The sequence below is a fragment of the Argopecten irradians genome, chromosome 2 (genome assembly GCF_041381155.1).
Source record: "Argopecten irradians isolate NY chromosome 2, Ai_NY, whole genome shotgun sequence".
Lineage (NCBI taxonomy): Eukaryota > Metazoa > Mollusca > Bivalvia > Pectinida > Pectinidae > Argopecten > Argopecten irradians.
In genome coordinates, this window is record NC_091135.1 from 46,981,055 (window position 1) to 46,994,478 (window position 13,424).

At 35.4% G+C, this 13,424-nt stretch overlaps 1 protein-coding gene across 6 annotated transcripts in view; it reads left to right on the forward strand.

Moving 5' to 3' along the window:
• LOC138315715 (TOX high mobility group box family member 4-like) overlaps nucleotides 1-13,424 on the forward strand; it is an 82,196-nt gene that overhangs the window by 47,624 nt on the left and 21,148 nt on the right. For 4 of the 6 annotated variants that reach the window (XM_069256948.1, XM_069256947.1, XM_069256944.1 and 1 more), the window contains one exon: nucleotides 5,929-6,003. In XM_069256948.1, the coding sequence (XP_069113049.1) occupies nucleotides 5,962-6,003 (42 nt within the window). In that variant the 5' untranslated portion in view covers nucleotides 5,929-5,961. Of the gene's footprint in view, nucleotides 1-1,296; nucleotides 1,747-5,928; nucleotides 6,004-12,869; nucleotides 13,056-13,424 lie in introns of those variants that run through there. The other 2 variants (XM_069256945.1, XM_069256949.1) reach the window with 2 other exon arrangements.

Sequence of the window (13,424 nt, forward strand, 5' to 3'; positions counted from 1 at the left end):
AATGTGACATATGATCATTATTCAAAGGCTAATATCAAAGATTAAAAAGGGATCAGTGATTGTGAGGGAGGGGCAATCATTTCTGGGAGTTTTTATTCAGTTTTAGTTTTTACATGTACACTGCACTACTATTAGCATTAACTTTTGCAGTCCCCATTATCAAATAATATCATAACTCTATCCTGCAATTTAGAAAATGCAAAGTACACCAAAAAATTCACTGTGAAATTTGATTATGAAATAATGTTTCAATAATGCTTGCATTCTCTCGAGTTTTTTAATGGGCAATCCATTACTGTATTATTCAATTCAATCATTATTGATTTAAAACTTTATTTTTCCTGTAGAAATTAATAATTATAATCCAGTTTATCAGCTAGTTTGTATGGGATGCTGGGTTTACAAATTGTGTTAATTGTCTAAAAAAAAAAGTTATTTGGTTTATTTTTTTTATTTTTTTTTCGTTGTTTTTTTTTTATCCAGTTTAATTCGTTACAAGTTACATATTGAGCGTAGTCATAGAATGGTTTGGTAGAGGAATGTTCACATCTTACTCTGTGATTCACCACGATTGTCATTGACAACATAATCTAATAGATCGGGAATCGGTTTGAATTAATGATCGCAATACAGATGGAAATCCCAGATGGTGGGTCCATATCGATCACCAGAAATATTTCACACTGAAAAAGTGCAATATCCCAACTACACTGACAAACCAATTTGAATTTGATGTGAATGCCCAACGGAGGAGGAATTAATTTGTTTTATGACGGTACATATGACAAGGCCCATTTAACAAAGGATCCTGGGAGTTAAGGTCTTTACATCCAGATATTACCTGTAGGTATTGTGTACATACTTAAATAATGTACTGTATGCTGATACAAAGGGGTGAAGCACTAGCTGCTGTACAGAGTGGTCATTAACATTATTATAACAGGAAAGGATATAATCAAATGCTTAAATTTTACGGATTAAGTAATGTTCAGGGCATATAAACAAGAAAAGAAAAGACAAGATTTTATCTGTAGCTTTCCATTAATAAAGTGTTTATTTGAAATTTAGTATTGCAGAAAGAAAGATTTTCAATTTGGGCTAAAATTGTTATAAATGTACGGAGAAAGGGGTAAACCTTTCTGCATGATTACATACTGTAATAATAACCCTGACAAATTTTATGTCAGGTAAAATTCCTCCTGTCACCAATCAGTTTCAAAAAGTCAATCACATGATCATAAAGTTAGTGGTCACATGACCCACTGACAGGTGCCTATTTGGGGCCTGATGAACAGGTGATGGAGTCGTGTACCATAGCCGTCAGCTGTTGTAGTGACAGGGCCCCCGAGGCGGTCTGACAACGTGTACTGATTACTGGTCTTACCTGTACACTCTAACGTGTGGGGTGCCTACTAGAGTACATACGTGTTCTTACAACTCTTGTATCTGTGTTTGGGATCTGATACCACTGGAAGGATTTTCAGGGATGTAATTTTTGTGTTTTTGATAATTCATTACTCTTAGACTTTTTAAGTCGCGTTACTGAATTCATTAACAGTTGAGGAGACAGTTAACCTGGTATCGACAGAGCCGTTAACAGGTGCTTGCTGGTGTTAATTGGCTTCAGTGATGAGTGTGAAGACAAATGTTGAGGATAAATAGATACCGTTATCACCTAAAGCTATTAACAAACAGGAAAACATGCAGGTGAAAATTGTGCCTGAGTCATCAGTTAGCTTCAAACAGGTAACTATGCACAGATTTATAATTAATGATGGTATTATATACATGGATTAGGATTATGTCTCGATCTTCACAGTCCCCAGAGGTCATAGTGCTCTTTAATGCTCGAGGCATAACGACTTTCCTGTATTCCTACAAATATATTTCCACTCTGAGTTTGAGAGCCATTAAATTTTTTCTTTGAAATGGTAAATTAATGGTAAAAATGATCTGCAAAATAAATTCCTATTCTCCACTGTAAGACTAGACTGACAAGAAATGTTTATGTCCACTCATAAAACAGTTACACTTGAACTAATAAAATAGGCAAAAAAATAAGTTCTCTTCCTGGTTGTCTTGCTAAACTATACATATCTTGTGATAAGTTGAAAGAATGGTCAACATCACTTGCTGTAATAGGTTAGTGTAACCATAAACCAGATATTAGTATAATCAGTTAACATGTTCTATTACTTTCTATTATGAGTAATAGTTATCAATATCAAACCAACTTATTTGACAGTCCTGCAAAAGTGCGACCAATACTACAGGATTTTATTTTACTTTAACAAGAATATTATTATAATATTTCCCGTCAAAAACGAAAATTTAATGGAAATATATGGAAATTCCCGAATGATTCCGAATGAACCGATACAACTAAATTGTACCGCGATACGTATCGTCATCAAACTGAACCTGGATATATCGGTATACCGATGATACAGTGCACCACTTAATATTAAGTTGCCTTACCTACAATGATTTAGCCAATGTATGCAATAAGATGATGTATATCTATATATATATATATGCAATTAGATATTGTTGTTTAGTTTGAAATTTGAAATTGATTTAACAATCAGGAAAAAAACATATAGCCTTGTCAACGATAAATGAAATGTAATAATATTTATATGTGCAACATGTACAATCAAGTAAGTTAAAGTGAATAGTCGGGCAAAAAAAACCAGTCTAAATGCGTTCATTGGCTTTTCAAAAGTTCTCACATATTAATACGACGGTCAAGTTCTGCATAGTTTCCAAGTTCTGACCGTTAAAGTAAAGAAAAGTTGAAAACATTGAAAGCGAGGCTGCGTGGAAATGTAACCACGGACATATTGAGTCGGGAGGACGTTTTAGAATTTCCATACTTTAAATTAATTTCTTCGTACGCAGACAGATTTTGACGAGAGATTTTATTTTTCCATTTCATAAGAAATTATACTGGATACATTCACACCATTTTTACCGACTTTAGCCAGCCTTGCCAGACTGTTCACTTTAAGATATATCTCAAATAATGCCTTTGATTTGAAGTTAATCTCTGTATTCGCTTATATCTAAAATACCACATACAGTCACTATATTTAGGATATCCCTTACAGCCACTGTATCTAAGATACTCCTTCAGTCACTGTATCTAAGATACTCTTACAGCCACTGTATCTAAGATACCCCTTCAGTCACTGTACCTTAAGATACCCCTTCAGTCACTGTATCTTAGATACTCCTTCAGTCACTGTATCTAAGATACTCTTACAGCCACTGTATCTAAGATACCCCTTCAGTCACTGTACCTTAAGATACCCCTTTCAGCCACTGTATCTTAAGATACCCCTTCAGTCACTGTATCTAAGATACACTTTACAGCAACTGTATCTAAGATACACTTTACAGCCACTGTATCTAAGATACACCTTACAGCCACTGTATCTAAGCTACTCCCTACAGCCACTGTATCTAAGATACCCCTTCAGTCACTGTATCTAAGATACACCTTACAGCACCTGTATCTAAGATACATCTTACAGCCACTGTATCTAAGCTACTCCCTACAGCCACTGTATCTATGATATTTCTACAGTAGCTATCTAAAATGTTGTAGGGAATATTTCTATCTATGATACCCCTGCAGCCACTGTATCTAAGAAGATTCCCCCGTACAGCCACTGTATCTAAAATACTCATACAGTCACTGTATGTAAGATACCCCTTTACAGCCTCTGTATCTAAGATACTATACTGCCCTTCAGCTACTCTATTAGATGTACCTTCATATAGTCATTGTATCTAAGATAACCCCTACTGTGACTGTATACCCATACAGCCACTGTATTTAAGATACTTCATACTGTCACTGTATCTAAAATACACCTTCAGTGAATGTATCTAAAATACCCATACAGCCACTGTAAATAAGATACTTCATACTGTCACGGTATCTAAGATACACCTTTAGTGAATGTATCAAAGATACCCATACAGCCACTGTATCTAAGATACTTCATACAGCCACTGTATCTAAGATACACCTTCAGTGAATGTATCTAAAATACCCATACAGCCACTGTATCTAAGATACACCTTCAGTGAATGTATCTAAAATACCCATACAGCCACTGTATCTAAGATACTTCATACTGTCACTGTATCTAAGATACACCTTCAGTGAATGTATCTAAGATAACCATACAGCCACTGTATCTAAGATACTTCATACAGCCACTGTATCTAACATACACCTTCAGTGAATGTATCTAAGATACCCATACAGCCACTGTATCTAAGATACTCCTTACAGTCACTGTCTCTAAGAAAACCTTCAGTCACTGTATCTAAGATATATCCCCTACAGTGACTGTACATAACCATATACAGCCACTGTATCTTAAGATTCCATAGCAACCTTTATTGAGTCCTCCCCTCAAAAACAACACTGATACACAGAGATTCACCTATAGAAGATTTTTTACAGAGATTTCTCCCCTAATCAATAGTGTTTATTGATGATATCACAGAATTAATGTAAGCAAGATTATTGATTGTATTTAATTGCCTGAAATGATATTTAACCAATTTGGAGGATTGTGTAAATATTATTGGTGGTTCGACTGTGCAAGTATTTGCTGTATGAAGCTATGTTTGGGAGGAGACAGCATACACAGGCTAATGGAAATTTATTAGAACAACGGTAAATGTAGGACGGGGAATCACATCTAACTAGTATCTAGATTTTGGTTACAGCTACATGATATCATATTGATTTCCATTTGGTGATGCTATTAGATGTTGGAGAAAACAGAGCATTTTGATATGTGGAGCTCACCCATACGACTGGATGTATGATTATGTAAAGTATTGGGTTCTCGGTGGCTTTTTATTCAACATTAACTCTGATTAAATAGTAGACAATCTGTATTGTCAGCTTCTCATATACTGATGGAAATCACCCCTGGTTGATGGTCGGCTACAAACGCTGTCACTTAAAATGACTGGCTGAAACATTAGAATTGAACTTATTTGGTTCTAATGTGTGCATGATCTCTTTCTCATTCACACAATACCAAACAAGGTACAGAAAAGGTCTCAAGATCGAATCATGCCTTAATTTCCTTTTGTCTGTTGTTATTTGTCTTTCAGTTTTCATAATTTTCTTAATATGTAGTTCATATAATGAATTACCTAATGATTAGTGATTTGATAATGCATATATCTGAAATGATGTACTAATTATATGAGGATGTTTTGTCTATGTTAATCCGTAATGTACATTGACCATGTAGTTTGATGACCTTGATCTCATTTACTGCTATATTACCATGTTTGTTTTTAGACAAAATTTGTTGTTTCTGCTATATAGAGAAACTAGTATGATTCTCCACAATCCTCTTCCATAACATCGGACAACAATTTCAGCATTACACATAGGTTGGCCATGCAGATAGTGTAAACCATAATTAGTAATGTCTACACTGAAAAAAAAGCAATTTGCCACTGGAATGCCCAAAATTCAAATTACATGTATATATACATGTCTTTAACTTATTTTTATTTTTTGTTAAAATTGAAGTCCACTCAGAAAATTTTAAGTTCGTACACCAATTCATTTAAACTAGAAAATAAAATTTGTCATGAAAATGCAAACCAAATCCCACCACGAAACACTTAATTTGCTTTTTGAAAGTAGGACCTATTTGTCTATTCATGGTTTTTGAATTTTTGATATGAATTGTTAATCTCCTTGGGAGTTTGATGTGAAAAAGACATGGTTTATATAAGTGAGATTTACATATAGATTTGTGTAGGACGTTTCAGAGGCTGACAGGGGATCAGGGATACTGAAGGACAGGTTCCGGCCGGCCCCTCTACTGTATCACACCATACATGTATATATTGATTTTGTATGCCTCCATTTGATTTCAGAACTCAGCAGGTTTCAGTACCCTCTCCCCAGGTATGGCAGAGAGCCGTCCACAGGGCAACTACCTAGCAAGTGAGGTGAGTATTCTTACTGCTCCTTCTATACTACATCTCTGTCATCCTTCTGTCCATATCTATATCCACCACTATCATCCTTAATCTACCACTGTCCATCTCTATCTACCTCTCTCTCATCCCTATGTCATCCTTCTGTCCATATCTATATCCACCACTATCATCCTTAATCTACCACTGTCCATCTCTATCTACCTCTCTCTCATCCCTATGTCATCCTTCTGTCTATATCCACCACTATCATCCTTAATCTACCACTGTCCATCTCTATCTACCTCTCTCTCATCCCTATGTCATCTTTCTGTCCATATCTATATCCACCACTATCATCCTTAATCTACCACTGTCCATCTCTATCTACCTCTCTCTCATCCCTATGTCATCTTTCTGTCCATATCTATATCCACCACTATCATCCTTAATCTACCACTGTCCATCTCTATCTACCTCTCTCTCATCCCTATGTCATCCTTCTGTCCATATCTATATCCACCACTATCATCCTTAATCCACCACTGTCCATCTCTATCTACCTCTCTCTCGTCCCTATGTCATCGTCTGTCCATATCTATATCCACCACTATCATCCTTAATCTACCACTGTCCATCTCTATCTACCTCTCTCTCATCCCTATGTCATCCTTATGTCCATATCTATATCCACCACTATCATCCTTAATCCACCACTGTCCATCTCTATCTACCTCTCTCTCATCCCTATGTCATCCTTCTGTCCATATCTATATCCACCACTATCATCCTTAATCTACCACTGTCCATCTCTATCTACCTCTCTCTCATCCCTATGTCATCCTTCTGTCCATATCTATATCCACCACTATCATCCTTAATCTACCACTGTCCATCTCTATCTACCTCTCTCTCATCCCTATGTCATCCTTCTGTCCATATCTATATCCACCACTATCATCCTTAATCTACCACTGTCCATCTCTATCTACCTCTCTCTCGTCCCTATGTCATCGTCTGTCCATATCTATATCCACCACTATCATCCTTAATCTACCACTGTCCATCTCTATCTACCTCTCTCTCATCCCTATGTCATCCTTCTGTTCATCTCTCTATTTACTGCTCTGTCCATCTATCATTCCACTACTCTGTTAATCTCTATTTACCCCTCTGTCATATCACTCAGTCTGACATCCCTCTGTCCATCTCTCTATTAAGCACACTTTCCATCTCCATCCACCTCTCTGTCATCCCTCTGTCACCCCTCTGTCCATCTCTCTATCCACTGCTCTGTTAATCTCTGTTTACCCCTCTGTCATATCACTCAGTCTGTCATCCCTCTGTCCATCTATCATTCCACTACTCTGTTAATCTCTATTTACCCCTCTGTCATATCACTCAGTCTGACATCCCTCTGTCCATCTCTCTATCAAGCACACTTTCCATCTCCATCCACCTCTCTGTCATCCCTCTGTCATCCCTCTGTCCATCTCTCTATCCACTGCTCTGTTAATCTCTGTTTACCCCTCTGTCATATCACTCAGTCTGTCATCCCTCTGTCCATCTATCATTCCACTACTCTGTTAATCTCTATTTACCCCTCTGTCATATCACTCACAGTCTTTCATCCCTCTGTCCATCTCTCTATCAAGCACACTTTCCATCTCCATCTACCTCTCTGTCATCCCTCTGTCCATCTCTCTATCCACTGCTCTGTTAATCTCTGTTTACCCCTCTGTCATATCACTCAGTCTGTCATCCCTCTGTCCATCTATCATTCCACTACTCTGTTAATCTCTATTTACCCCTCTGTCATATCACTCAGTCTGACATCCCTCTGTCCATCTCTCTATTAAGCACACTTTCCATCTCCATCCACCTCTCTGTCATCCCTCTGTCATCCCTCTGTCCATCTCTCTATCCACTGCTATGTCCATCTTTTTTTACTCCTCTGTCATATCACTCAGTCTGTCATCCCTCTGTCCCTCGCTATTAATCACTCTATCCATCTCTTTACAAAGAAGAAACTTTGTCGACTCTTCTTTCTCCTGTCAGAGTTTACCATTATTTTGTACAATGTAATGTGATCCACTTTGACACCCATTAAGGTGTGCCCATCCATATGTGGATTAAATTCTATAAATGCATGACAGTGATTTACACGTGAATGAAAGTTCAGTTTGGTATATAGCTCCATTTGTGTTGTATACAGAGGTAAACTTTTACCATAGATTATCAGTAATGCTTATTAATCCCTCTAGTGACAGCTAGATATATATGTTTTAGGAATGATGCCTAGCCTACATTATGTATGTAAGTGATACTTACAATAAAACACACGCAAGCATGGTGATACTCATGTCAGGAAAGAATAAGAAATAACTTTTTGACAGATTTTCAGGAAACTTGGATTTTGATTGGCTTATTCTAAAAGCATGTGTTATCCAAATAATTCAAGCTTTAGTTTTGGTTCAATAGTACATAGGTCCAAGTTACTTATCATAAAATTCCTTAATAAGATTTAACAATAATGATGTAATGATGATGTCAATTCTCTGTTGAAATTCTTAAGATATATGTCAGTGATACTACAATAAGTTGTTTATTTGATGAAGATGTTTCTGTGATGAAGTTGTTTCAAAGAATATTTTCAATAAGTTGCTCCTGCGATGAAGTTGTTACTGTGATGTTGGTTCAGCAATGAAATGAATTTGTTTCTGTTATGAAGTTTTGATGAGCTGTTTTGGTGATGAAATTGGTTCAGTGATGAAGTTTTTTTTTCGATAATGAGTGTCTATCAGATGAAGTTTTAGTAAGATTTTAATCTGTAATGATACATTTTCTATTACTAACTCATGAGGTATAGTTTATTCTGTTTCATTTAGGAATTTATCAGCTGTTTCATTATGATCTCTGTGTAGATTAAGTCACTTTAAGATAAGGAATAGAGCTCACAGCCATTTAGTTTATACATATACTGGTAAAGCATTACATCAGAACCTATGTCTGATTCTAGGAGCAGATGTCTATCAAAAAATTGTGTTTTTGAACAGAGGCAAAAGTGAATTTATTGCCAATATCATCAGTGTTGTCTCTATCTCCAGGGCAACAGTTGATACATGTAATAACAAAAAGCAATAATGTAAGTGGTCAATTATTTAACAAGTGCCAGAGTGGATAATGCATTTCCCATTTCTATGACAAATAACCATGTCAGGACTGTTGTTATGTATTAGGGCGACCTACCTATAAAACATGGCTACTCTTCAAGCAGCCCCTCCAGTCAGATATGCTCTCTACTTTTATAGTCCATGAGATCTGTGGTTTCATATTGCTCTCTCAGCTTCTTTCTCTTCTCTTCTTTTTCTTTCTTTTATTTTGAGGCTCCAGTTTAGAGTTGCCTTTCTATTTCTTTGATGATTCTTAGAAATTTTAATCTCTTAAGTTAAAGATTGGTCTATTCACTTCTCTTGGGATTCAATCTTAGAAGATAGACATGCTTTCAAATCATTTTATCATGAGCTTTTTAAACTCGACAAACCTAGATCACTTAGTAAACTCTCATCACAAAATCGTTCAAAAATGTCAATGTTATAAAAACAGTATTGTAGTGTAGAAGCCAGTTAAATATCACAAATGTTGATCTGAATGATATAGATAACTTGATTATTTCCAGCCCATTTAAATAAAGAATAATAATTGTACCTTCCTCAACCTTTTTCAATAGTTATAGTGGGAATTTCGTACTTTACTTTCTCTGATATTTCTTCCACCTACGTCCCTTGATCATAACATTGTCTTAATTTTGCCCTTAACTTTTGTTTCATTATCATGTGATGGAAATATTGGATCCCAATCCCATAACAAAAGCTATTTGATGTTGAGGCCGGATTTGAAAAAAGGGAAAATTCTAACATTTTTAATATTTGGTTATTATAATATTGAATCTGAAAATAATTATCATTGATCCATGTACAGATTCCATATTTGGATATTTGTGGGATTCTCTGAATCACTGGATTTTAATGGATTTGATTAGACTGACCTTTGAGGTCAGGCCACCAGACATGGCTACAATTACAGGCCTGGCTAACTTTTATCTGGACCTACGGTTCTTATAAAGGCATACAAATTACTCCAAAGCACATAAAATGTGCGTAGTTTTTCTTTAAAAAGGGTTTTCAAGCTTAAGGTTGCATATTATAGCTAAAGTATTTGTTCTGGTGTTTTATTTTCATTTAATTAAATATTTTATGTTTCACCATTCTTTCAAGGAATGAAATAAAATCATGTACATTCTCTTTGATGTGGCTTTCCTTATTGGGGGTCTGACCGAGAAGTTGACTAAAAGTTGGTTATAAAGAAGTCGTAAAATGTTGTGAGGTAATTCTACCTGGGTTGAGCTTAGAACTTGGCCTGGCCTCGGGGCGGCGACAGGTGACACACAGGGAATTGTACCCTGTTTATTAACAACTTGTAATCTTTTATCCTTATCAAATGGAACACCATTGTAGCACCTATTACAGTGGTGTATAGAAACCCAGTCAAGGGAAGTTAATACCTCTCCGTCTTAATTTGGACTATTGGTGAGAGTCGTCGTCCAAAATGTATTTAACAATTGAAAAATCCTGTGTCATCAACTTTTAATGGAAAAATAAAGACTAGTTAATGAAAAGGATTTTTAGTACATGACGTTGAATAATTCATCGTATAAACAAATGTGCCCCAATGTTTCAGAATGGCTTATGTTTAAACGTCAAGCAGAATCTCAGTGGATACATAGAAGCTTTAATGGAGAACAGAGTTGGATTGATTTTTAGACTATGATGTAAAAATGATGGGAATATTGTTAGATAGCAGGGTATTAGGCATTGAACATGGATAGTGAATACAGATCTGTATCAGAGAATTACAGGCACTGAACAGTGGAAGGCAGAGAAAACATTTTATGTGTGTCTATTACAAGGCAATGGCGGAATAAATGAATAACACATGTTATAATTGTTGTTGTAAAATAGTTTACTGTACTAGGAATCAAATTGTGTCAAAGATAATGTCAGATCAATATTACTGACTTTAAGATATGTTTCGGCTGGTGTAAACAACTCTGGAATTAATTTCAGAAAAAGCTTTGAGCATTAAACCAGTATGTTTCTTATGATTGTTACTTGGATAAATATCTACCGTATTCGACCTATTAAGCAGCCTGGGCGCTAAAAAAATTGAAGGAGTTAAGGGAGGCAATTAATAGAATCAAATTTGGACAAGGCTCTCATAAAATAATTCATTTTTTCAAGCCATAAATCAATATGGGAAAAAAAACCAGGAAGGAAACCAACACCGTTTTCATATAAGTGAAATGGAAGCCCAAAAAAGGCGGAGGGGCGCTTATAAGGATGGGGGCGCTTATTTGGTCACAAACCTTGTACTGGGGAGATATCTCTTGTCAAAACCCTTGTACTTGGGAGATATCGCTTGTCACAATAAATAAAAAAAAACCTTGTAACGGGACATATCTCTTGTCGCAAACTTACCTTGTAACGGGACATATCTTTTGTCGCAAACTTTATACTGAGGAGATATCTCTTATCACAAACCTTGTACTGAGAAGATATCTCTTGTCACAAACCTTGTACTGGGGAGAAATATTTTGTCACAAACCTTATGCTGGGTAGATATATCTTGTCACAAACCTTGTACTGAGGAAATATCTCTTGCTTCAAACCTTATACTGGAAGAGAAATTTCTTGTCATACACCTATTTGGGGGAGTTATAATTTGGCACAAACCTTGTACTTTAACCAAAAAAATGCAAAAAAGTCTTATGCTGTGAAATTTTTGAACATGTATTAGTAAAATGTGTTGAAATTTGTTTTAACTATCAGTAAATTATTAAAACTTTTTTCACAGTGTACTCACATATTGACAGACCACAATTGCTCTGAATCATCATTATTTTGATAAATTCTGGCTCCATTAGATCCCATGGGTTCTCACTTAGATTGATATGAAACCTACTTTCAACTTAATGAATTGCACAATGATCTTGCGCATTTTTTATTTTAAGTTTAGGATTGAAGGAGATGCATTGCATATTATGCATATTTTTTGTTGAAGTTTTCTTGTGAATATTTATCCATTGGTATGTTAGGCGATTCGACGGACGTCTGAGAATGATTAAGAGATAGACATTAACTGTTATGGATGATGATTAGAGCTAATATATTGTGTCACTGGCCTAAATACCTGAGACATCACTGAGATTGATTACACCTTTAACGAGCAGTTTAAAATTCACAATTTGTGAAATTAGGTTCGTTAATCTTCACATGATTTTCATTTTAATATGTAATGCTGATATAAGTTTCAATGTAGAAAGTATATATTAAATCCTGAATTCATACATAGGTAGAGTTAGACAAAAGTTTTATATTTATTTCACTTATTGTGGTCTGGGACTATGTACTTATAACGGTTTGCTAGACTATATCCTCAAATTTGAGTTCATTACCAAAAGTCATTACAAAAATTATTTTAGCAAAAGTAATTCATCAAAAAGATTTTTCTTGATAAGATACCTATAAAATGAGGAGAAAATGCTTCAGTAGTTCCAAAAATTAATTTTCTTCATAAGGCAAAAAAACATAAAATAATGTGATTAAAGATTTGAAGTAGAAGACATGGAGACTACATCATTTAAATACATTTGTGATGCTGTATCAAACAAAAGGCGTTAAAAAGGTGCTGATTAGAGTGAAGGTTCGTCGGTATAGATTTAGAAGTTCTCCTCCATTTGCCAGCTGTTTAAGGGACAGGCCTATTGTGTGGTATTGATCCTGATGTGGTTGTTGGATACCCAGGTTGTATACCACCTTCCCGCTCTCCTCTCCCAGCGATCGGTCACATCCTAATGGGACAAAATATCACGGAGGGCTTTTACACCGAAAATATGACTTAATGTTTTAATTCTGGAGACATTGATAGTGATAGATGATGTTTGTCTGTCGAATTGTATCTGTGGACATTAGTTTTGGCTTGATCACCATTTGTGTCTGTTGTTAGAGGGGATGGTGCTACGAGGGGTATGTATGTTATAGCCTTATAGAACTGTTTTCTGCTGTAGGCAATACTCATTTACTTTTGCCTATTGTACTAAAAAAAACGTTTTATTTTCACAAATTTAGGTTTTGTTCAGTAGATTTACCATTAAAAAATGAATAAGATAAGTTTTATGTGTCACGGAAATCAGTATTTAACACTTGTTTGTATAGATACCGTGAAGTATATTCTTACGCATGCCATTTCAATTTTAGAACTTTCTGAGTCAGTTTATGGCAGTTCTAATCAAGATAAACAATCTCTTCCTTCAAAGTGTTCAGAAATATTTTTCATAAAACAGTTGAAAAATTTAAAAAAAATCAATCTTCTTTAGTGTTGTGTTTATAATATAT